At 40.5% G+C, this 26,257-nt stretch overlaps 1 protein-coding gene across 1 annotated transcript in view; it reads right to left on the bottom strand.

The window, feature by feature from the left end:
• LOC134357686 (A disintegrin and metalloproteinase with thrombospondin motifs 16) overlaps nt 1-26,257 on the bottom strand; it is a 201,757-nt gene that overhangs the window by 94,228 nt on the left and 81,272 nt on the right. Inside the window, exons 5-9 of the mRNA XM_063069305.1 lie at nt 20,989-21,188; nt 16,977-17,060; nt 15,485-15,644; nt 14,396-14,501; nt 5,770-5,907 (exon numbers count right to left, since the gene is read on the bottom strand). Coding sequence (XP_062925375.1) covers nt 5,770-5,907; nt 14,396-14,501; nt 15,485-15,644; nt 16,977-17,060; nt 20,989-21,188 — 688 coding nt within the window. The remainder of the gene's footprint in view (nt 1-5,769; nt 5,908-14,395; nt 14,502-15,484; nt 15,645-16,976; nt 17,061-20,988; nt 21,189-26,257) is intronic.

Below are 26,257 nucleotides of genomic sequence, written 5' to 3' on the forward strand. Positions count from 1 at the left end.
GCACATTTATTGGTTAAACCATTCTAGTACTTCAAATTTTAATCAATGTTTAGAAACCAAACTAAAATATACATAAATTTATACAAAACTAAGGCATAATACTGGAAAAAAATATGAAAACATGTATTTTTGAGAAAGATAGTGATGGAGTAATAAAATGCATAAATCCCAATTTTATACTGAAGCAGCACCGACTTCACTGTGGATTCAAAACAATTTGAGAACAGATGACGTGTCTGCAGAAGTTCCAAAACTCAAGGGTGAAGAGCAACAGATACAAATCCACAATCCCCTCTGAGAAGAGAAGCGTACACTAGAGGAGTTCGAAGACGCAATAATCATGATCATAGCCTGTTACAAAAAGAGGAAGCAAGTCGAAATATGGCAACTACAGAAGTGCTCCCTGCTGCCTGTCACAGAGGAAGTCATCAACCAGCACGGTTCCCTTTAAGCTGTGTGGATGTGCAGCCATGCAGTAACTGAAATGCTCCCACACACATACACATTGCTGCTGCACAGCTGGAGTTGGACGGGGCTAGAACAAAAAAAATGCCGAAATGTGGAAGATTTTGTTTGTTGCACCTTTCAATTATAGGAAGAATGTGGAAGCTTTAGAGAGGATGCAAAGGAGATTTCCCAGGATGCCACTGGGATTGGAGAGCATGTCTCAGGAGGATAGGTTGAGCAAGCTCGGGCTTTTTCCTTTGGAGCAAGGAAGGATGAGAGGTGACTTGATAGAGGTGGTAAGAAACATTGATAGAGTGGACAGCCAGCACCTTTTCCTCGGGGTGAAATGGCCAACAGAAGAGGGCACAATTTTATGGTGATTGGAGGAGAGTATGGGAGGGGAAGTATACGATATTTACACAGAAAGTGAATAATAGCTACTTTATTGATCCCAAAGGAAGTTACAGAGTCACAGTAACCTTACAGATATAAATATTAGAAGAGATGTAGAAAGCACAAAAAAGAATTACTTTAGCAGTCTAACAGGAGGGGATCATCACTTCCCTGCCTATTGGTTGACTAATTATAGAGCCCAATGGCCGAGGGTAAGAATGACCTCATATAATACTCCTTGGAGCAGTGCAGTTGTCTTAATCTATTACTAAAAGTGCTCCTCTGTTCAGCTAAGGTGGCATGCAGACTGTGAGAAACATTGTCCAGAATTCCCAGGATTTTCCGTAGGGTCCTTTGTTCTACCACAGCCTCCAGCATGTCCAGTTTGTCTCCTATAACAGAGCCAGCCTTTCTAATCAGTTTATTGAACCTACTGGCATCACACATGTTGATGCCATTGCCCCAGCACACCACCACAAAGAAGATTGTACTGGCGACAACAGACTGGTAGAACATGTGAAGGAGAGGCCTGCATTCTCCAAAGGATCTCAATCTCCAAAGGAATTAGAGGCAACTCTGGCCCTTCTTGTACACAGCCTCTGTGTTGGTGCTCCACTCAAGTCTGCACTCCAGGTGCACCCCCAGGTACTTGTAGGTCCTCACCACATCCACATCCTCACCATCAATAGTAACAGGGAGCAGTGCAGGTTTAATCTCCTAAAGTCCACCTTTTTTGTCTTACCGATATCGAGCTGCAGATGGTGGAAGAAGTCCACCACCAGGGCCCTGTATTCATCCTCCTGTCTTCCGTTTATACATCCGACTATTGCTGGTGATGGTGTGGTAGAAGCAGATGTACTAGGATCATTTAAGAGACTCAAGTATGCAGATGGATGAAAGAAAAATGCAGGGCTATGTGGGAGGAAGCCAGTTAGAAAGTCGGTGCAACATCGTGGGCCAGATGACCCTGTACTGTACTGTGGAGTTCTATCTTCTTACTCGTTACTGAATGAATTAAAATCTATGTTCCATCTGGAGTGTTACAATAAAATGCGGAGATGGTGTTTGGCAAGCTTCATAGCGCAGCGTAGGAGGCCAAGAACAGGGAAATCAGAACGGGAGTTGAATGAAGAATGAAAATGACTGTAAGAACAAGGTCACATTTGCATACTGAACAAAGGACTGTGTGAAGCAATCATCCAAGTTGTATTTGGCCTCTACAACGCTGTGATAATCGTAAACTTCTGGGATTAAGTCAGGACCATATGTTTACAAGACTATTTCATCCTCTTCCATACCGTTTTGCGCAATAGAGCTACATCTGAAACCCCTGTACTAAATGGCACATTGGCAACAGGCACACTATCCCACAGAGGTGGGTGAGCATACTGTATGAAGTGAAGATTTTCGATGTGACTGACATTATTCACTCTGTTCCTCCATGGTAATGCAACTGATAAGGAACGGAGATGTTGAACACTGCAGCAGACATAACCAGAGGGTTGTTGTCTTACTCAAAGGGCCTCCACCATTGAGTTGACGGTTCCTCTGAAGATGTGTTGACATTTTGGAGGTAGATTCCTCTCCATTTTTTTTCGGGATGGGGGCATTTCAAGCATTGTTTATATATTTTTCAATATTTTATTTAAAGATACAGCAGGACAGCAGACCCTTACGGCCCAACGAACCCGTGTCGCCCAATTGTACCCATATGACCTATTAACCTACTGACCCGTACGTCTTTGGAACGTGGGACGAAACCAGAAGACTCAGAGGAAACCAATGTGGTCATGGGGAGAATGTACAAACTCCTTACAGAGAGCAGCGGAATTGAATCCAGGTCGCCTGGCACTGCGGTAACGGTAACCACTACGCTGACGTACTGTGTGCTTTTGAGAAAATGGTGGTACACCACCTTCTTGAACTGAAGTTAACCTTCTGGAGAAGGATAGCAAGTTCGGGATTTAGACCCAGTGTCTGTATGTTTCCAAGTTAATGTGAGAGGATATAGGAGATGGTGCTGAAATATGCCTACTGCATTTTTGTTGCCTGTAAATATCATGGATTTTGGGAGGTACCGCTAGTGCTCCTTTTCACATAAAGGGCTGGATGAGTACTTGATAAGGCAGGACAAAAACCAAAACTCCATGAGAAAGAAGCACTGCGTAACTGGACCAAAACAAATCAGTACAGGCAAGATGATCTGAATGATTGAAGGATTCATTTACACTGAGGTACACTTTACACTGGGGTGGCCAAATCACTTTCTTGATGATCATCTGTAATGAAGTGTGGTGCTGAGTAGCTCTCTGAACCTCTCCACACCACTCCTACTGACTCTGAGTAATAGGCCTCCTATCTTGTCTCAGTACAACTCAACAGGTCCTCAAGGAACAGCGTTCTATCTATTTATTTATTTATTGAAATACAGCATGGAACAAGCCTTTCTGGACCTTCGAACCACATCACCCAGCAACCTCTGATTTAACCCTAGAGTAATCAGGGTACAATTTACAATGACCAATTAACCAACCAACTTGTACGTCTTTGGACTGGAGGAACACAAGTGGTGACGGGGAGAACATAAAAACTGCTTACAGACAGTGGTGGGAATTGAACTGGGGTTGCTGGTACTATATAGCATTGTGCTATCCACTACAGTACTCTGCCGCCACTTTTGGTCTACCATTCTGATTAGGCACCTTGCAGCTTTTTGGAATTCAACACTGATTTTAACCGTTGTTCCCATTTTACTCAATCTCTGCTTCCAATAATGATGCTCTGCTGTTGTATTTTCAGCTTCTTTAAATCCATTATTTAATTTTATATTTGTTCCACATCAACCACATCTTGCCTGGATTCATCATTCCTTTTCTTGTTCAACATCTCCTCCTTTCCACTCAATCACAGAATGTCCCTCTGGTTCTATCTTCTCCTTTTTCCAAATCCTTGAAGTCAGAATAATATTAATGGTAAGACTCTTGGCAGCGTGGAGGAGCTGAGAGATCTTGGGGTCCATGTCCAGAGGACACTTAAAGCTGCTGTGCAGGTTGACAGTGTTGTTAAGAAGGCATATGGTGTGATGGCCTTTATTGACCATGGGATTGAATCCAAGAGCCGTGAGGTAATGAACAGTTATATAAGACCTTGGTCAGACCCCACTTGGAGTACTGTGTTCAGTTCTGGTCACCTCACTACAGGAAGGATGAGGATACTATAGAGAGAGTGCAGAGGAGATTTACAAGGATGTTGCCTGGATCAGAGAGCATGCCTCATGAGAATAAGTTGAGTGAACTTGACCTTTTCTCCTTTGAGCAATGGAGGATGAGAGATGACCTGTTAGAGGTGTATAAGATGATGAGAGGCATTGATCCCGTGGACAGTCAGAGGCTTTTTCCCCAGGGCTGAAATGGCTAACATGAGAGGGCATAATTTTAAGGTGCTTGGAAGTAGGGGGATGTCATAGGTAGGATTTTCACACAGAGAGTGGTGGGTGCGTGGAATGCACTGCCAGTGACAGTGGTAAAGGCGGATGCAATAGGATCTTTTAAGAGACTCTTAGATACATACATGGAGCTTAGAAAAATAGAGGAAAGTTCTAGGCAGTTTTTAGAGTAGGTTACATGGTTGGCAAACATTTGGGCTGAAGGGCCTGTAATATGCTGTAGATTTCTATGTTCTATGTTCCTTCCTTTACCTTGTTACACTGGAAAACTGTTAAATTTTAATGGAAGTTTATTTATTGGAAAAATTAATTCTTTTTTTCTCTTCCTAGATATTGTCTGGTAAAACAAGTATTTCCAGTATTTTCTGTTTTCATTATGCATTCTCGAGATATAATTTTATTTATAATCCACTACAGTGGATTCCAGTTAATTGGGCCACACTGGGATGAGTACATTTTGGCTCAATTAAGCAGCTGCCACAATTAGCCGAAGTTTCATGGATGTTGTTAAAAACATATTAAAAAGACAAAATACAATTTAACTGAGTAACAAATTATGTACTTAAATGAAATACAGAACAAATTTAAACACTAGCAATAATACTACAATACTGTGAAACTGTAGTTCCTAATAGTTATCGACAGAGGAATTCATCCACAGTGTATGCTGCCATGTTCTTTTGATTGACTGAGAACATATCAGTGCAGACACCTCATGCAGACAATGGACTGCCTTCATTCAGTTCATTCGATGATTGCAAGCTCCAAATCTTCACTTTCATTGTAACATTCAAGATGATTGCTGATACCTTCAAATTCTTTGTAGTTCCTAACTGTTGAAGTAGTGAAATCATTTTATTTTCACTCCCGGCCATTTTTGGCATCTCCAAGCCTGAATACTTGAAACCGCAATGAGTAAAACAATTCTAAATTGTCTTACCGCTTATTTCTTGCCAACTATCAGTGACAAAAATCACTGCTTTTTGAACGCAAACACATACAACTGTCACTATTTTAAAACCATTCACTTTAACTGTGGTGTAGCATCTAATGGCTACACAAATACATATGACTGATGTTATTCAGAACCTGTGCAGCAAGTCTCCTGAGCCAATTAAGTGGCATAACGTCCCAAATAATGAAGGAATCCCGGCAATTTTCCTGATTAGTTTTTATTCTTTAAGGATTGTCTCAAATAGGTGGCTGCCCCGGTTAACCAATTGTCCAGTTAGTTGTAATCCACTGTATTTGTCTTTCATCCTTGGTTGTCAGAAATACATACTAGAAATTGATATAGTTGTATACTCAGGTATCCTGTATCTGAATGTTTGCATTATGGTCTCAGGAATTTCAAAAATCAGACTATTACCCCTTAAATAAACTACCACCGTTCTTTCAAACAATTGATTCGATTTGGGCTTCCTATTTTAACTTATAAAACTATAAACATAATGCTTAAGGCACGTAGTAAATCAGGGTGATACCTCAGAAACTTGTAGAGATATTGCCGACTGCAGGCTGACCAGGAGAAGACTCCATTGTGACCAGCAAGTGTTGGTGACATGATGTTGCCCTCTGACTTCTTGCAGACGTTTCCTTCTCCATCGTGAACCATGCCAAAACTAGAGGCAAAAACGAGAAGTTTCAGTTATAAAAACAAGCTCTTTGTATAAAACCTTTCGATTCAGGCAGTCAGTATTCCCTGGCTATTACGTCTACTTCCTCCAAGAGAGATTTGGAGGCTTGCGTGCCTCAGCGACCTGGAGAGCTCTACTGGCTGGAGTCAGGGCTTTACGCTTTGGCTCTTGGTAGCGTCACCCATGCCAGACAGGTCAAAGGGTAGAGGTGAAACTAAGAGTGGTCCACAGGTCTGGGGGTTCAGCTTGGGGCTAACAATCCTGACTAGTAAAACAAAACTGTTACGGAAACAGCAATGAAGAGTCCTCCTACATTTGGATGGCCAAGGACAGAGATGGAGGACCTTCATTGCTGCCCTAAACACCAGTGGTGTAATGGGAAGTAAGTAATTATGTCCACTTGGATAATTAGATACCAATCAGAGGAAACTACTTATTGCAAAGAACGGTATCACATTTCAAAATGAACCATGAACATTCCCTCACTATTCCTCATTGCAATATTCCTTTATTTATTGTAACTTACAGTGATTTTTATGTTTTGTACTGTACTGTTACCAGAACGCAGGAAATTCCATGATGTATAAAGATGAGCTTTATTTGTCACACGTACATCAAAACATTGAACATAGAGTGAAATGTATTGTTTGCGTCACGACCAACGTAGTCCGAGGATGTGCTAGGGACAGACCGTAAGTGTCGTGATACTTCCGACGCAAGCATGGTGTACTTACAACCTACTGCATGCCATTGGGACATGGGAGGAAATGGGAGCACCCGGGGGAAGCCTGTGCGATCACGGGGAGAACGTGCAAACTGCTTACAAACAGCAGCGGGAGTTGAAACCCGATCACTGGCACAATAAACGTTATGCTAATCACAACCGATAATAAACCTGATGTTAATTCTGAGACAATTCATCAAACCATTTAACCGGGTGGAGAAAGTAATCGCTAGGGACACTAGTTGTTGACATTCAATGTACCAGCTTTCATCCTGTTGAAGAATTCTCCCTCAAAACAAAAATGCAAAAAACTAAAACACGAGGAAATCGGCAGATGTTGGAATTTCAAGCAACACACATAAGAGTTGCTGGTGAACACAGCAGGCCAGGCAGCATCTCGAGGAAGAGGTACAGTTGACGTTTCGGGCCCAGACCCTTCGTCAGGACTCCTGACGAAGGGTCTCAGCCCGAAACGTTGACTGTACCCCTTCCTATAGGTGCCGCCTGGCCTGCTGTGTTCACCAGCAACTTTTATGTGTGTTGTATGCAAAAAACTAATTTCCTGATCAGAACAGTCCAAACTTCCAATTATAAATGCAGTAATTTAGAAGTAATACGACCAGATCATTCTGGATTGAAACCTGATTTCCTAACTTTGCTGTATCAGGAGCATTCCTGCCTGTCCAGACTGTACTGCCTCCTGGATTTGGAGAATTGGGCTAGTGCCTACTCCATGTCCCAAGGGATGTTACATGATGCTGTCAAGTACATCTGAACTATTTTAAATGCATCAAAGTTGAAAACGAGGCAATTTGGCGTGGTGGAGACCAGAGTGTGCGTCCTAATAGTGGAGAGCAAACCCATGATGGTCTCCAATTCTCGATCTGATTAAGGCATTGAGCAAGACTGAAATCAATGAGTACGAGAGCGGAAGGCGAGAAGGTGTTCAGTGCCCTCTACCTGCACTAGACCAGCATCAACTCTCCCTCTCGCTCGCTGCTGCTGCAGGAAGGGGCAGGAGTCTTGGGTCTTGGGCAATGTTTGATTGGTGCAGTTTGTGGATTGGGCTCACTTTTAGAGGACTCTGCAGTTCATGTTATCTTGTATTACCGGTTTCTGGTTACTCCTTTTTTAATTGCTGTTTTGTGCGATTTTGATTGGGGCGGCCAACCAATGACAAAGCACTAAATTGAACTGAACTGAACATCCCGAGGCTGTTTCAAATACACTGTAGCCCGATGCTTAATATTCTGTGCATTATTTGCTCATTTTTTACTGTTTGCATGATTTGTTCTTTTTTTGTGCGTTGGGCCTTTGATGCTCGTTTGAACAGGTTTCTTTGCTTTGTGGGAAGATGAATTATAGGGTTGTACACTGCATACATACATTAGCAGTAAATGTACCTTGAATCTTTGAAAATGATTTAGTACAATTTAAAAACATTAAATACAATAACTCGAGCACTTTCTTCCCACAAGATTGGTGACCTCAATCAAACAAAGGAGGGTTTGTTATTCATAAACTGGCCCTCCCAGGAGGAAAGCCGAGAGTCGGATGCCAAGTGTGCCCCATGGTCAAGCCACTTCTGGACTCCATGGGCAGACACTCAAGCTTGCTTCATGCCTTCCACGTTTGGTCAAGTATATATAGCAGTCAGAGACATGCTGTGGTCCAACTGGCTGTCAGGTCTCAATCAACTCAATGGACCCAACAGTTCATTCACTTGAGACACAAAGCAAGTTAATATAAATATAAATGTCTTTTGTTCACTGCTCAAAGGAACACTGACAATTAATTTCTATATGTAATTCAGCTTAATCGAAGCCTCTGCAAAATAATTTAGGATTGAGTAGCATTATATGTTGGGTTTCAATGATTTGGCAGCCTATTTTGGCTTAAGATTGTATGTCTTTCTTTTTTAAAGGGCATTTTGTTCTCATGCCCTTTCTTGGATCTCACTAAAGAGAAAAAATTAAAAAACATTATTACCCATTATAGTGCTGAAAGGGAATCCAACCGTGTCAGGGTAGCAATAAGCTACCAACCAGTTTGCTCCTAAAACTTTCATTAATGGGAACTAATGTATCATATTCTTTGACAGCAAGGCAGTTCTGTTTCTAGTCTGTTGTACTTGGTTCACTTCAGGTCAGGTCACAAATGAATTGCGCAGGAGCCAGAGGAAGAATTTTAAAGATGAAAGTGTTTCCAAAATGAGGATTCCTATTTTGGTACAGTTCCCTGGACAGAAATTTGTACAGTGTCGACTGTACTGGTAATTGAAAGTACTGCAGTTCCGTTTACTCAAATGTTGGCATTTTCACAATTTAGCAATTATTATATTGGTTTGTACCAGTCTAATTTTTTTAAAAAAGTTAACTTTAATAAAGTTAGAAAGACTTTTTACATGTCTTCTTTTGTTTCTCTATGCATCCTCCAGGGCTTTCTGTTAAGAATGAAACCCACAGGAGCAAGAGAATTTTTTATTCTTTTTCTTTAATGTTCAATGTAAATTTATTATCAAAGTACATATATGTCACCATATACAAACCCGAGATTTATTTTCTTGCGGGCATACTCAATATGTCCACAATAGAATAATGGCCATAATAGAATCAATGAAAGACCGCACAAAATGGGCGTTCAAATACTTGGCCGTATGTTCTACTAATTTACTATAGCTTCATGAATGTTGTTAATAAAAGATACACAAGGCACAGTACTTGTCAGTTTAGATACACCAGGCATCAGGGGAGCTTTATCATAACACTTACAAGATTATTCATTTTAAAAACACTTCTCATCTTTGACAATCTTCCTCTGGCTCCTGCACAATCCATTGTGGCTTAACTTGGCAAGAACTCATAATAACATGCTGGAAGAAAGTAGGAAATTACAATTTCTGATATTGTGTGGGAGCTTCATTATAAGTAAAATGAAAGTGTTAAAAAGGTATCCTGTAGTTATTCACGTGACAGATGCTGGGAAAGCAGCCATTAAGATTGATAATTCAGTATTAGAGCTGAAAGTTATCAGCAGGGCAGGCTGCAGCTGTGAAGAGAAAAAAAAGTGTTACTGCTTCATCAAAATCTTATTTCTGCACCTTCAGGTTTTATAGTTTTGTTCTTTTACTTTTTCTTGTGTATTTCATGGCTATCTGGAGAAGAAAAACATCAAGAGTTGTATTGTAGATGCTTACTTTGGCAATAAAATGAACCTTGAATAGATTTCTTGCTGGTCTTGATTCAGAATTAGCTTGCCTAGTGGCTGATGGGACTCATTATGGCTGGAGGTTCTATAACGGGACCTCTGCTCTTTGTGATATATAATATCGGGGTTCAATTCCATGACTGTGTGGGTTTATATTTTTATTTAAGAGTTAGAGCACAGTAACAGGTCCTTCTGGCCCAGAGAACCCACACACAATTACACCCCTGTGACCAATTAACCTACTAACCTGTACATCTTTTGAATATGGGAAGAACAGGAACACACAGAGGAAATCCATGTGGTCAGTGGCTGCATGCAAGCATGAGTACGCATGTGGCTGGTCCAGGGCGTAAAACTGGTGTACTGCATCCCAATGTTTTGCATCGTCAACCATGCTTTCAACATCAGTAAGGCCAAAGAATTGATTGTGAACTTCAGGAAGGGTAAGTTAAGGAAGCACACACCAGTCCTCATCGAGGCGTCAGCAGGGGGAAGGGGGAGCAGTTTCGTGTTCCAGGGTGTCAACATCTCTGAGGATCTATCCTGGGCCCAACGTGTAGATGCAATTCTGAAGAGGGTATGCTCATGTCTATATTTCATCAGGAGTTTGAAGACAGTCCCTTACTACTCGTTATGTCACTGGGGTATCGGGCAACAATGAAGGCCTCCCATCTCTGTCTGTCCATACCATCATACACAGGTGTAGAAGGATTCTTCATTGCTGTTTCCGTCACAATTTTTTCTGACCTGTCAGGGTTGTTAGCCCTGAGCTGAACCCTCGATCCTGGAGGACTCTTAGTCTGGCCTCTACCCTTTGACCTGCTTGGCATGGGTGACCCTACCAAGAGCCAAAGCACAAGGTCCTGACTCCAGCCAACATAGCTCCCTCGGTCACTGAGGCACACAGTTCTCCAATCCCTACAACAAGGCTGTGGCCCTCTTGGAGGTTGAAGAGATTTGGTATGTCACCAAATTCTAGCACATTTCTACAGATGTATCATGGACAGCATTTTAGACCATAAGACATAGGAGCAGAATTAGGCCGTTCAGCCCATTGAGTCTGCTCCGCCATTCCATTACGGCTGATCCTGGATCTCACTCCTGGATTTTGACTGGTTGCATCACTGTCTGGTATATTGAGGCCACTGCACAGGGCATTTTCGAAAGATGATGCCTCAAAACAGTATCATTCATCATTAAGGACTTCCCACCAAACAGCACATGCCCCTTCCTCATTGCTTCCATCAGAAAGGAGGTATAGAAGCCTGAAGACATGCATTTAGGAATAGCTTCTTACCCCCCACCATCAGATTTTGGACAGACAATGCAGCCATGAACACTACCTCACTATCTTCTGCTCTCTTTCTGCACTACTTAATTTTATATACGAGGGGTGATTGATAAGTTTGTGGCCTAATGTAGAAAGGAGGCAATTTTAGAAAACCTAGCACATTTATTTTTCAACATAGTTCCCTCCTACACATACACACTTAGTCCAGCGGTCGTGAAGCATACGGATCACTTCTTTGTGGAAGTGGTCCACAGAAGGGGTGATTGGTAAGTTCGCGGCCTAAGGTAGAAGGAGATGAGTTCTACAACGGACTCCTTCTACCTTAGGCCACAAACTTATCAATCACCCCTTGTACAATTACATTTATTATTATTATTTATAGTATATTTTATGCATTGCACTGTACTGCTACCACAAAACAACAAATTCGATGGCATACAGTACATCAATGATAATAAACCTGATTCTGATCAGAAGTTTCCTTCAGTCTCACAGTTGGTCTTGCTGGTAGTCCACCATAAATACCACCTATTAATCTTTTTGCCACATCTTAGCAGCAGAACTGAAGTCACTCCCAGGTTACTCCTGGAACGATTTCGTAACAGCTATAGGTTCATGAAATGGGTGAATACCACTTACTTGCCAATAAATTCTCTAGTATTTTAATCTCTGGGCACCAGGGTACAGGAAGCTCAGGGCTCAGTCATTGGCCTCTTGTGAAGCAGCAGGCCACAGTCATAGGAACAAATTATATCTTACTTCAATGACGCTTTGTTTGGGAGTTGGGAGGAATAGCCGGTCACTCAGGGTTTCTGCTGGTTGCTGTTAATGTTTGCTGCGATGCACATTTGGAAATGGTGATCAATGGCTTATGCTCCCCACGGGACTACAGTTCCTCCAGTGTCCGTCAACAAGGAAAGGAGAATGGGAAAGAGAAGCTATCAGAAAAAAAAATCTCATCACAAAATACAGCTCAGCATTTTTCTTTGATATGGTGAGAGTGAATTCCATGGAGTTTCTTCATCATTGTTAGTCATAGTCATAGTCATACTTTATTGATCCCAGAGGGAAATTGGTTTTCGTTACAGTTGCACCATAAATAATAAATAGTAATAGAACCATAAATAGTTAAATAGTAATATGTAAATTATGCCAGTAAATTATGAAATAAGTCCAGGACCAGCCTATCGGCACAGGGTGTCTGACCCTCCAAGGGATGAGTTGTAAAGTTTGATGGTCACAGGCAGGAATGCCTTCCTATGACGCTCTGTGTTGCATCTTGGTGGAATGAGTCTCTGGCTGAATGTACTCCTGTGCCCAACCAGTACATTATGTAGTGGATGGGAGACATTGTCCAAGATGGCATGCAACTTGGACAGCATCCTCTTTTCAGACACCACCGTCAGAGAGTCCAGTTCCATCCCCACAACATCACTGGCCTTACGAATAAGTCCTGACGAAGGCTCTCGGCCTGAAACGTCGACTGCACCTCTTCCTAGAGATGCTGCCTGGCCTGCTGCGTTCACCAGCAACTTTTATGTGTGTTGCTTGAATTTCCAGCATCTGCAGAATTCCTGTTGTTTACGAATAAGTTTGTTGATTCTGTTGGTGTCTGCTACCCTCAGCCTGCTGCCCCAGCACACAACAGCAAACATAATAGCACTGGCCACCACAGACTCGTAGAACATCCTCAGCATCGTCCGGCAGATGTTAAAGGACCTGCTCTGCACGGGTAGAAAATTAAAACCTAATCAGAATCCAAACTAAGCTTGACGATTTAGAATTCTTTCTCAGAGCTGACCAGACAATTAGCATAAAATAATAACCCCAAAAATGCTGCTGCTCGAGTGCAGCGAGTTTAATAAAGCTGTGAGGAAGCAATGAAAAGGTGTTTATTTTTATGGCGAAGTGATGAGTGTTGATTTATAAATCAACCATGACAGAAAGGCAGGGCAGACTCAATAGTTCGACTCTGCTTTGATTTTCTGCAGACAGAAAACTCAGAATGTGTCATTCTTCCATCAAATGATAAATGCTGAGAAAAAAAATTTAGACGCAAGAGAAAATGATCAAGCTATAATCTTGCAATATAGCAACTTCACACTTGTTTGTGTGAATGACCTTGTAAATTTGGCACTCCGCCTGGAATCTTAATCTATTCGAGAAAATCACTCTTAATACTGTTTTACTTTCAGTCTGTCCCATCTATGTACACATCCAGTTGAACAAATTTGTAGATTCACATATCTAAAGTAGATAGCTCAGATCCTCAGAACGAAATAAAATGAAAGACAGCCACTTATAGATAAAGTGTGGACTGAGAATCTCGGAGTAAATAAGCAAGCACTGTTGATAGAAGAGTCTCCTGGAATTTACCACTATAATAGTCAAGCCAAACCCTTGGTGAGTCTGGAATAACTGAAATCCTGCTTACTTTCAGCAAAAATAAATGATTAGCATTAACACCACATCGTTACCTTATGGCAGATTGTTACATGGCACTTTACCACAAGTCTGCAGCCAGGGTTCGAAGCAAGGACAGGAGGAAGATAGTTACATTAGCAAAACTCTTTCTAAACCAAGTAAAACAGTGGACAACTTCAGGTCCTCTCTGAGTACATTAGATTCACCGAAGGGAAAAAGAGAGGACAACCAATTTTAGCAATTTTAATCCTGTTAGCAAGAACTACACTTGGTGATGAAAGAACAGCATGGATCCAAAAATGAGCAAGTAAACAGAATTATTTGCACAGTATTCTATGAAGCAGGAGGAGGACACAGTGTCATTTCTGCCACTGCCTGTAACTGCATGGGTTTCCTCCGGGTGCTCTGGTTTCCTCCCACAGTCCAAAGACGTACAAGATGGTAGGTTGTTGATCATTACCGTTTGTCCCATGACGAGGCGAGGATTAAATTGGAGAGTTGCGGAGCAGCATGACCTGAAGGGGCAGGTGGGCCCAGTTTGCACTGTATCTCAATCAATCAACCAATAAATAAATAAACAAACAAGCTACCCTCAGTCTCCGTTTCTATGAAGAGTCAAGGAAGCCCAGAACTTTTGAACTATATCTAAAACCTCAGCTTTTCAGGCTATTAAAGGAATACAACATATTAACCAGATAATTGAAAATGACTGATCTTGGAAATATATTTTTAAATGGATGACACTTATATCTTGCATACCAGAGGTGTCTGATGGTAACTTCAAATGCAGAGACAAAGAATATTGAAAAACGCGATCGTGATCTTACTTGTGTCCAGACTCGTGAGCGATTGTAAATGCCAGCCCCAATCCCGTGTCTTCATTGATAGTACAGCTCCGATATTTGCTGCACATCCCACTGATAGGTGCGAACCCTATGGAGTGAAACAAACACAACTGTGATACAATCGGATTTGAATACAAGACTATAAGCCAGTTTGAAAGATACACCAAAAGATAATTTCATTTTGAGAGAACTAGATTATAAAAAGCAAGGATGTAATGTTGAGGCCTTATAAAGTACTGATGAGGCCTCACTTGGAGTATTGTGAACAGTTTTGGACCCTGATCTAAGAAAAAATGTGCTAACATTGGAGAGTGTTCAAAGGAGGTTCACGAAAATGATTCTGGGATTGAGAAAAAAGGATCAGACTTGATGGGCCAAATGACCTAATTCTGCTCCTATATCTTATGGTCTTATGGAAAGGCTTATCATATGAGGTGGTTTTGATGGCTCTGGGCCTGTACTCACTGGAATTCAGAAGAATGGGGGATCGCATTGAAGCCTATCGACTGCTGAAAGGCTTCAGCAGAGAGGATGTTTCCTATGGTGGGGCAGGCTAAGATCAGAGGACACAGCCTCAGAATTGAGGGATATCCTTTTAGAACAAAGATGAGGAGGAATTTCTTCCTCCTCGGAGAGCAGTGAATCTGTGGAATTCATTGCCACAAGCAGCTGTGGGGGCCAAGTCATTGGGCATATTTAAGGCAGAGGTTGATAGATTCTTGATTACTCAGGGTGTGCAGGGACACGGGGAGAGGGCAATGGATCAGTCATGATGAAATGGTGGAGCAGACTTAATGGGCCACTATAGTTCCTATATCTGAATTATGGTCCAAATACTCAGAAAAGACTTTCGCTTTTTAATCCTCCACATTTAAAGATTTGTTGTTTACTTGCTGCTAACATGGGATGACAAAAAAGCCCTTGGTTCATAACGTAATATAATAAAGGACTGATTTCTTTTAAAATAAATCCACCTTTTATCCTGTTTGGCTGACAACCTCTGCAAATGTTTCATATAAAAACTTCTCATGTTTTGTTTTCCATGTATATTTCAAAATTAGTTAATTTCACCTAAAGTATCGCAAGGTTCATTTTTCCATGAACAGATGTCAAGGCCTGTCAGCAGGATGGCATGATCATGGCGACTACCGTCCTTGCTCACCAATCCCGACTGCCACTGACAGAAACTGTTCAAAGTGCGGTCTGCATGGTGATTTATTGAAAGACCTGGCTGTAGAAGAAAAAGGCAAAGGAGAAAATATATGAGTTCAAAGGAGATCACAGGCCCACCTGCCACATCTTTTCCTGCTTAACTACTGAAATTGCGATGTGTCAAGTATACTGTGATGAAGACAGCAAGGTGTCTGAACAATTTTTTAATGTTTATTGAATACCTCAGTGTTCCATAAATGCTGTAAATGTTGTAAAGAGATTCTGCAGATGTCAGAAATTCAGAGTAACATTCACAAAACTCTGGATGAACTCAGCAAATCAGGCTGCATCTATGGCGAGGTATTAACAGTTAACGTTTCTGGCCAAGAACCTTCGTCAGGACTCTGATGAAATATCTCGGCTCAAAACGCCAACAATATATTCTTCTCCATTGATGCTGCCCGACCTGTTGAGTTCCTTTAGCATTTTGGGTCCGTAAATGCTGAGTTTTGATTTCATGATAAATGCTGAACTATACAAACTGGCCTTGTCTGAATTTCTAATGGAAGGTGCAAAGGTAGCAGATTAAGAAAAGCTCAACTATCGTCAAGTAAGCAAAGCATGCAGGACGACAAGTGCATATTTAATTTTATCTGACTTTTACAAAAGAATATCAAAGTGTTTTTTAAAAAAATCTACTTACAAGGCATGGGCAGAAGTGGCTATGCTTTACTATCTTTCCTTAACACGAACTAAGGAGGCAGTTAAGAATCAATCTCTCTAGTGGGTCTGTGGTCAGCCCAGGTAAGAATAGGTGCAATACAATTTCTGAACGGGCATTGAACCTCACTACATTTTTTATTTCTATTGTTGCACTACCTACTGTATTTAATTTAGCATATAAATATATATTATATACACATTTACTGTAATTCACAGTTTTTTTTACTGTATTATTATATATTACATTGTACTGCTGCCACAAAGTCATCAAATTTCACGACATATGCCGGTGATATTAAACCTGATTCTGAACCTATTGAATAGCAGATTTCATTTTCTGATGGACCCTCCTGATCCAGTTACAACCACCAATGATACCACCTCCTTAATTTCAGATTTATTTAAATTCTTATACAGTATTTAATTTCTTCAGCTTCCATCATGGAATTTAAACTCATGTTTCTGGATCCCAAAATCTTAATGCTTATCTAGTGATACACCCACTGTAACACCCTGACTGTCGTGCATAGTTACAAGATTCCGGGCCTTGGGTTGAAAGCACTGTTGGAGTGATTAAAAGGAATGGAAATTGGAGTTTATTGGATCTGTAAGTCATCACACTTGTATGAATTAATTGTCAACATGCAAATAAAGTTTTATATTATTTTATTGAATTTGAAATGGATACCTGATCTTCCTCCAGAAGGACCATCCCAACAATCACAATATCTATGTTGCCTCCTATTGTGCCATCTTTGAACAGGGTGGATACCTTTATGGGGCAAAAAAAAATTCAGGTTTATGCCACTGTCTGCAAGACAATGCACTCTTCAATGATGAAACACCAAAAAACAACAAAAATTATTTTTCAACTCTGCTTTACGTGAAAGATACAGATGGACATTTGATTGCCACTATGGAGATGGTAGGCTAAAGGATGTGTTTCTATGCCTTTGAGAATTAGTAATGCCAATCACCAAATAGAGCGCACTCAAGTGTGATTCAATTTTTTTATATATCGTTTTCAAAATAAATTTTATTTGCAAGTAAAAAAAGACTGTGAACCTTTTCATTTTTTACAGCCATAGTCAATACTTTCCATACTGTTCCATTACACTCCTACACATCAGTCGCACAACTGCCCGCTTGGGTGGTATATAACCACAATTATAGAGGGGCTTTCTCACCCAACCCATCCCCTCCCTCTCCAGTAGCAGAGCAACCCTACCCTGTATTCCTTCTCAGGAACGAATTAAAATTGCTGTTGAATCAACAGTTTTAAAAACATGCCACAATTTTGAAGGTGAAGTGACGGTGGCCTCCTTCCATAGGGTTGAGTGCCACCTTTTATTGTGATAAGGAATTTGTTTTGGCCAACACTTGAAGGACCGTATAAATATTCCAACTAAAAATGCACCTCGACATGCACTACACCGAGGTTTTTAGTTACAATATCACACATTTTCATTCCATGTCGACACAAGAAGTGAACTGTTTGATGTGACTTTTTCCATCATAAAAGGGTTTGCACTACAACAACACAACTTTAGTTACTGAAGAACTGTAGTTGATGTCACAACTGCAGACACTCTGCTTTTTGTTTTGAATGTCTGCTGTTTAAGTGTTGAAATGCTTGATCAAATCTTTAAAGCATGTAGCTTAGGTAATTTTGCAAAAGGTCACTACACTGGATACATGGTCGGTTGTACGAAATGTACTTATGTGTGCTTAAACCTTTAAGATTATTCACTGAGGCAGACAAATAAATCCTTCGCATATAAAAATGTATACAGTTATAATCCTGAAGGTTGATGGTTCTGCTACATGGGTCTGTAATTACAGTCATGTTTCAAACAATATTTGATTCTAAACTACAATGACCATTTTCTCAGGGATAAATTCAGCAGTTATTTTGCTCTTTCCATTGTCTACACAAGCAGATAATCTGGTAGTTAAGAGAAAAACAAAAGAGCCTGGATCTCAGTATTACTTCTGCGTCTTTGATCAATTTCCTTAGAACTGTAACATTCAACTATTCCAATGAGGCAGTGGATTGAAATGGGGAGAAGGCCGGGGAGTGGAGCTGAGGCGGGGGGGGGGGGGGGAAAGGATCATGATTGAAAGGCAGAGCAGACTCAATGGGCCAAATGGCCTACTTCTGCTCCTACGTCCTATGGTATATGGTCTTACGGTCTTAAAACTTTCAACAAAAGTAACCACAGACAAAAAGAGCACCTCAGCAGTATTGAAGGGGGCAAAGTTCAAAAGATTGAAGTACACTTTTTAATCAAAGTCTTGAGACGCGACTCCTTGCAGGCAGCCACAAAACAAAGAAACCCAAAAGAATCCACAAAAGCAGTCTGTCAAACACCCCAATGTGCAAAGAAAAAAACAAATCATGCAAACAATAACAGCAAGCAAAAAGTGTTCTGAACTGACATCCACGAGGAGAGCCCGAGACCCATAGTTCAGCACAGAGCCGAGTAAATATTGCGGAACAGCAAGCTGAAATGGCCCGTCCCTCACCCTGACCTTTTCAATGTGGCCTGGCGCCTAAATCATGGTCAACCCTGATTATGCGTTACATTATTGGAACAGGGTTTGTATGTCATTCACAGTTCAGAATATTAGCTGATAAAGGTAAGTGAAATAAAGGCAAAAAATTTTGAATATCCCAGGTCTAACCAGCAATTATTTATCAATAAGAAAAATGCTTTGGAAATGGATTGCAGCTTCTAGTGTAATGTGATTTCACAACGTACAGTTGGAATCTTAAAGAACCCAGTCATTTACAAAAGAGATATTAAAAATAGGGTATATACATTATTGTTCTGTAGTGGCAAGCTGTAAAAGAATAAGAAAGTCCTAGAAAAAATTGTGATCTTTAGAAAATATTTGAAAGCCCTCACCTGGCTTCACCCATTACCTTCCAGCTTGTACTCCTTCCCCCCTCCATCTACATTCTTATTCCAGTTTAAATCCCTTCTCCTTTCCAGTCCGAACAGTCTTGGCCCAAAGTGGTGACTGTTCTTCCCCTCCATAGATGCTGCCTGACCTGCTGAGTTCCTCCAGCATTTTATGTGTGTTGCTCAATATTTGAAAGTGACTTGCATATACCTTTTTCCACAATAACAGGTAAAAGGACATGATTATTCTGTTAAACTATGGTGTAGAAACATCCTACTTGCTGCTACGTAATGATTTTCTCCTCCTGAACCATTTGGAATAATCCAAGATTATACTCTCCCATTGGGCCTTTTTTCACTGTTACTTTTTTCAATCATCCACCAAACTCTCTTGAAGAATTTGCTTCTTTAACAACTGCAGTGAACAGTACAGTGTGCAGATGTGAGGCTAAGTTGTATTTGTCTTGATAAAAAATAGAGGGAAAAATCTGATATTGCACAACAATGGTTTGGTGTCATGCAATTCAAGTTTGATGTAAATTTATACCAGGTACTAACAGTAAGCCCCAACAAACTCTTTGCATACATCTTGGTTTGAAATGGTTCAGGTCTAAGTGCTGGTACCTGGGAAAATCATAAAATCATAACCACAGGGAGTTGGCGTAGGTTCACGAGGTTAATTCCCAGGATGGCGGGACTGTCATATGTTGAAAGACTGGAGCGACTGGGCTTGTATTCACTGGAATTTAGAAGGATGAGAGGGGATCTGATTGAAACATATAAGATTATTAAGGGATTGGACACGCTAGAGGCAGGAAACATGTTCCCAATGTTGGGGGAGTCCAGAACCAGATGCCACAGTTTAAGAATAAGGGGTAGGCAATTTAGAACGGAGTTGAGGAAAAGTTTTTTCACACAGAGGGTTGTGGTTCTGTGGATGCTCTGCCTCAGAAGGCAGTGGAGGCCAATTTTCTGGATTCTTTCAAAAAAGAGTTAGACAGAGCTCTTAAAGATAGCAGAGTGAAGGGATATGGGGAGAAGACAGGAAAAGGGTACTGATTGTGGATGATCAGCCATGATCACAGTGAATGGTGATGCTGGCTCGAAGGGCTGAATGGCCTACTCCTGCACCTATTGTCTATTGAGTTCTGCAGATACTGGCAATGCAAAGCCACACACACAAAATGCTCGAAGAACTCAGCAGGTCAGGCAGCATCTATGGACATTAATAAGCAGTTGATGTTTTGGGCTGGGACCCTACTTCAGGACTGAAATGGAAGGGGGAAGATGCCAGAATAAAAACGTGGGTGGGGGAGGAAGAAGATGGTTATAAGGTGATTGGTGAAACCAGGTAGGTAGGAAAGATAAAGAGTTGGAAAGAAAGGAATCTGATAGGAGAGGAGAGTGGACCATGGGAGAAAGGGAAGGAGGAGGGGACCCAGAGTGAGGTGATAGGCAGGTGAGAAGAGGTAAAAGGCCAGAGTAGAGAATAGAAGATGAGGGGAGAGTGAGGAAAAAATATTTTACTAGAAGGAGAAATCAATATTCATGCCATCAGGTTGGAAGCTACCCAGACGGAATAAAAACTTGGGCAATAAGTTTTCATAGCTGATTATAAAACCCTTGACCAATTTGTTTCAAATTTTGATGGGATGAAAATCACAGAAGTTCCACAATAAGTAGACAGTCAACTTTATTTCTTTAGTATCTGGGTGGTGAAGAAGAAAACTCTGCACCAACTCAACTTACAGGCACATTGATGGTTGAAGTTAATATAAGTGCCTTCAGCCTTACCATGTTTAGTATAGTTAAGACATAGGTGGTGATATTTTCATTGCCGTGGTTTTCAATCATTTTCTTGTCGACCACAACCAGTGTTTCCACATTGAGCTTCTGATTTTTACGCATTTTAAACAAGGAACGTTTGTTTCTAGGCAAGCTTGCATACTCATCTGGTAGGATATACATATCTGCTCCCGGAGGTTTGGGCATATCTGCAGAAAGAGACATTACAGTGTTAATAGTAAATCGCACACAAGACAACTTTAAATAGTATTTTCTGTGTAGCAAGAGTGCATTATTCAGCATTCTCTCTTTTGGCTTCCATGCTGAAATAGAATTTAATTGAGATCAAAAACAGAGATTACACTGAGGAGGTCTTGCACCAAATGTGCAGAATCTGCTGATCGTAAAACCGTAAGACCATAAATTACAGGAGCAGAATTGGGTCATTCAGCTCAACGAGTCTGTTCTACCATTCAATCCTGGCTAATTTATTTTCCCTCTCAACCCATTCTCCTGCATTTCCCTGTAATCTTCAATCCCCTTACTAATTAAAAAAGACTATCAAACTCTAAGTATATTGTAGCTCTTTGTATATCATAGGTGTGAATCGTTGTGCTCAAACAGGGGAGTGGAGATAAGAGAGGGTGAGAGAGAAGAGAGTAGGAAAAGGAGCTAGAAAACAAGGGAGGGGAGGAGGGGGAGAGAGGGAGAGGGAGAGGGGGAGCAGGAAGTGGGGAGAGAGAGAGGGGGGACAAGAGAAAGGTGGGGAGATAGAGGGAGAACTGGGTAAGATGAGTGGAAAGGCAACAGAGGTAAGAATTGGAGAGAGTTAAATTGGACAGAAGGATGAATGGAGGGGCTTGGGGAAGAAATTCCAGATCTCATGACTAAGATGAGATGTGTCAAATATTGTGTAATGTGATGGTATTAAAATTGCCAAATGTACATTGAAAACCAATGTACACCATATAGTTGTTTTTAATGTTACCATTGCTTCCAATAGACATATTAAATGGTTCAGATTACAGGTAGAAAAAACAATGAAAATGATATTTCCTGAAGCTTCTTCTGAATAAACAGAGAGCCCTCTGAAGGTATGGTGATTGGTATCCACTGGAAGGTGCATGAAAATCGACAGACCGAAGAATAAATCCTTTACCACCACTGACTTTAATTTTTCATGATTTCTTACTACACACCTTTTGTCTTATCCACTTATATGCCTGTCAGATATTCTCCCTCTTCCTCCTATCGTTCATTTCACCAACAAGTGAATGCATGCAGACTGTTTCCCTTTTCTTGGGTGAGAGTAGAGGTCACAGTTTTAAGGTGAAAGGAGAAATATTTAAGGGAAATCTGACGGGAAGCTTTTTTAACTCAGAGGGAGGAAATTCTCCCTCTCACTTGCTGCAGCCAGAGGAAGGTACAGGAGTCTTGGGTCTTGGGCAGGGTTCGATCGGTGTGGCTTGTGTAGTGGACATGATTTTTAGAGAATTCTGCGGTTCATGTTCCATGTGTGTTTCTGGTTACTCTTTTTTTAACTTTTTATTTTGCGGAATTTTGATCGGGACGCCTTGCGGCCTACAGTCAACAATCAACACAGCGCTAAATTAAACTGCAATGCCCACAAAAATGCTGGAGGAACTCAACAGGCCAGGCAGGCTCTATGGAAAAGAGGAAATGGTTGATTTTTCGGGCTGTGACCCTTCATCAGTCCTAGACCATTTCAAGGACCCTACATTTGGATGTTAAATATTTTGTGTGTGATTTGCTCCTTTTCACTGTTTGCTTGATTTGAGTTTTTTTGGCGTGTTGGCTGCTTGCTGTTTTCTTTGAATGGGTCTCATGGTGTTTCTTTGTTTTGTGGCTGCCTGCAGCAGGACGAACCTCAGAGCCGTATTCTGCAGACATACTTTCATTAGAAATGTACTTCCAGTCATTGAACCTTTGAGTGTGGAACAAGTTGCTAGCAGAAGTGGTAGTTGCAGGTTCAGTTGTAGCTTTGAAGAGAAGTTTGCATAGGTACGTGGATGGGAGGGCTTTGGAGCAATAAGGTCTCGGTGCAGCTATATGGGACTAGGCAGACAATCAGGTTGGCATAGACTAGATGGGCCAAAAGGCCTATTTCTGTGGTTAGTGCTCTTTGACTCTATGTCTGTAGAAGTACTCGCTGTTATTCTTGTCTTGAATTCACTATCTTTCTCCTTCTTCTTCATTTTAATAGTATAAAAGTAACACAGGACATACTGTCTTCTCATTGCTGCCATCAGAGAGAAGGTGAAGGAGCCAGAAGACACATACTCAGCATTTTAGGAAAAGCTTCTTCCCTTCTGCTAGCAGATTTCTACGGCCAGTGAACAAACCCATGAACACTTTATCACTATTTTTGCACTACTTATTTAAATTATTTATTATTTATAGTACTTTTATGTATTGCACTGTGATGCTGCCGCAAAACAACAAATTTCACGACTTTTGTCAGTGAAACCAAACTTGATTCTGATTCTGAACCTGCAGAATTAACAATATATTATGAGTTGCACAAGGTGTAATATATTGTAATTCCATAGGTTGAAAATCAGAATCCATATGCCTTCGCGGTTTCCTTATAATCCAGTTTTCAACCTAAATTAAGCCAATTTATTTTGTAGGGAAGGTTTCAAATTTTGTCCCATTGCTAGACAGAAATGTTTGCATTTTATCAAGGCTGCCTTTCTATACATTTAAAGTTTTATTCCTATTATCATGAAATTATAATTCTAGATGTCTGTGTGATACAACTGTCTAGCATACCAATCAGAAAATAAACTAATTATACATTAAAAACAGATTATTTTGAAATTCAGCATAAAGAGAATTCAATGTTGTATTATTCAAAAATCATTTCCCTTTATTTCTGCATCTCTTAGCTTGCTTTGTGTAGTTGCTTGTTCACCCACTCTACCCTTATACAGCTGTTTGCATCCTTTCCATTTTGCTCCTCTCATACTGGAATAAATTGTGTGGGCAAGGCTCCTAAACAAAGGAGTCAAACAGGACAGTTCAGCTATAACACCAGTCGCACAGTGATGATGACATACACAGCCAAGCAATACTGATCAAGCAAGTGTCATTTGACTTGTGCTTGGAAGGAACTAAGTACTGACAATAATAATGTCCAGGAGATCGTCTTCACAGTTCAAACAACAAAGGAATATATTTTGTATGGAAACTTTGAATGAATAACAAACTTGAGTTTTCTTCCAAAATAAAATGGGAATTAAATTCCAGCAAATGCGATAGTGAAGTCTGAAGTAATTACCTTCCACAGGACGACAAAACCAATTGCATTTTAGAAGATGGATTTAGGATTGGGCCATATATTCGCCTAGCATTCAAATCAGTACTAACCCCTCAATCACCCTTATCTGATAACTACATTAAACCAATGTGTTTCCAATGACACCTGGTCTTTTTAATGCATCTAGTTTGTCAATTTGGACTGGGAGGATGGGGGCATTACATCCCATACTGTTTGTGTGGTGTTTGCATGTTTTTCCTGGATCTACAGGGATTTCCTCCAGATGCTCTGATTCCTCCTACATCGCCAAACAGGAGGGAGTTGGAAAGTTAATTAGCAGCTCTAAATTGCCACTAGTTTGAAAACTTCAGAAGAATAGGTTAAAGGAAGTGTGTCTATCTGTCTGCATGTAAGTCCGCCTGTCTGTGTGCATGTCAGTCTGTTTGTCTATGAGTGTCTGTGTGTGCGTCGGACTGTCAGTCTGTGTGTCTATCTGAGTGTGAGTCCACCCGTCTGTCTGTGTGTCTGTCTATGAGTCCATGTGTCTGTGTCTGCATCTGTGCCTGTGTGTCTGTCTGTGCGTATGTGTATCCGTCCGTCTGTCTCCGTGGAAACTCCCTGGTTAACCTCCTATTCTATCACAAGCTACCTTCAACATCACTCTCCTATGTTACAAATAATATCTGATTATAAACATTCATGTCCTTCATTAGCCATATTGAATTACAGTTTCTGCCTTCGTTCTGGTGAAGTTATGAATCTTGGAGTTCTGGGATGTGAAGCAATTCCAACTCTACTGTGGCAAATACTACCAGTTTTTTGTGTTCTATTTGACATTATTGTTGAAAATACATTTCTTAATAACAGCCAGGTTCATATTGTAACAAAAATCAAATGCATGAGTGCAAAATATTAAGCAGTATGTAGTCTTACTTTACCTCTCATTGCTCTGTAAATATAAATCAAGTATTTTAATAAAGTTCATTAAATCAACCTCCAATGACAAACAAGAGTGAAATGCAATAACACTGAAAGTTTGAAATAAAAATTGAAACTACTGAAAGCAGCAGGCCAGGCAGCATCTATCATTACACAAACACAGTTCACGTTTCAAATCAGTAAAGAAGCTGCTGACCTAAAATTTTAACCCTTATGTTTTCTCTCCACAGTTGCTGCCTGACTAGACCTGGATATTTTTTTTAGCAAAACAATAAATTTCATGGCATATGTCAGTGAAAATAAAAATGATACTGATTCTGCAAAGCCACAGGACAATTACTTGACAACAGTGATTCTTGAACTGAAATCAAGTAACTTTTACTTAAACATTTTTTTCTGGAAGATTTAAAAAAAAGACACCATTATGAGTTGTGTTATCTTTTCCGTTTCAATAATATTGTTAAGTTATTTGCAACTTCAATTATAAATGGTAACTTCGTTAGTCTTGTGTGAGTAACTATCCAGCTATACCAAACAAAAACAGCTCCGTTTTCAACCAACACCTGTATTTATTTATCCTGCAGCAAACCATCAACTGTTAAGTTCTTCAATAATCCTCAGTGAACCGCGATTGCTTTTCCCTTACCAAACCAATTAATTATAGAAAAAAAAACAATCTTTCCTTCTATTAAATTAATAAGCAATAACTTCTTTTACTATGGAGAAAGTCATGACGAATAGAGAAGTCAATATGCCTGAAAGAGGCCAGGGGTTCCCAACCTTTTTTTTAAGCCATTGACTCCTACCCTTAACTTTGGACCCGAGACTGGGAGAGGAGGAGCTGAGATCATAAACTGTATAGCGGTAGATAATTCTCTGTGGTCTGATCAGGTACTTCCAAGAACATTGGGGGAATTTAGAGAAAAAAATTGAAGCAGCCCTTGCTGAGATACTTGCATCATCATTAATCTAATCTAATCATTAGTGATGGGTGAAGTCCCAGAGGAGTGGAGGAAGATTAATGCTGCATTTTTATTTGAGACGGGCTGCAAAGAAAAA

This window comes from Mobula hypostoma, chromosome 17, assembly GCF_963921235.1.
Source record: "Mobula hypostoma chromosome 17, sMobHyp1.1, whole genome shotgun sequence".
NCBI classification, from domain to species: Eukaryota; Metazoa; Chordata; class Chondrichthyes; order Myliobatiformes; family Myliobatidae; genus Mobula; species Mobula hypostoma.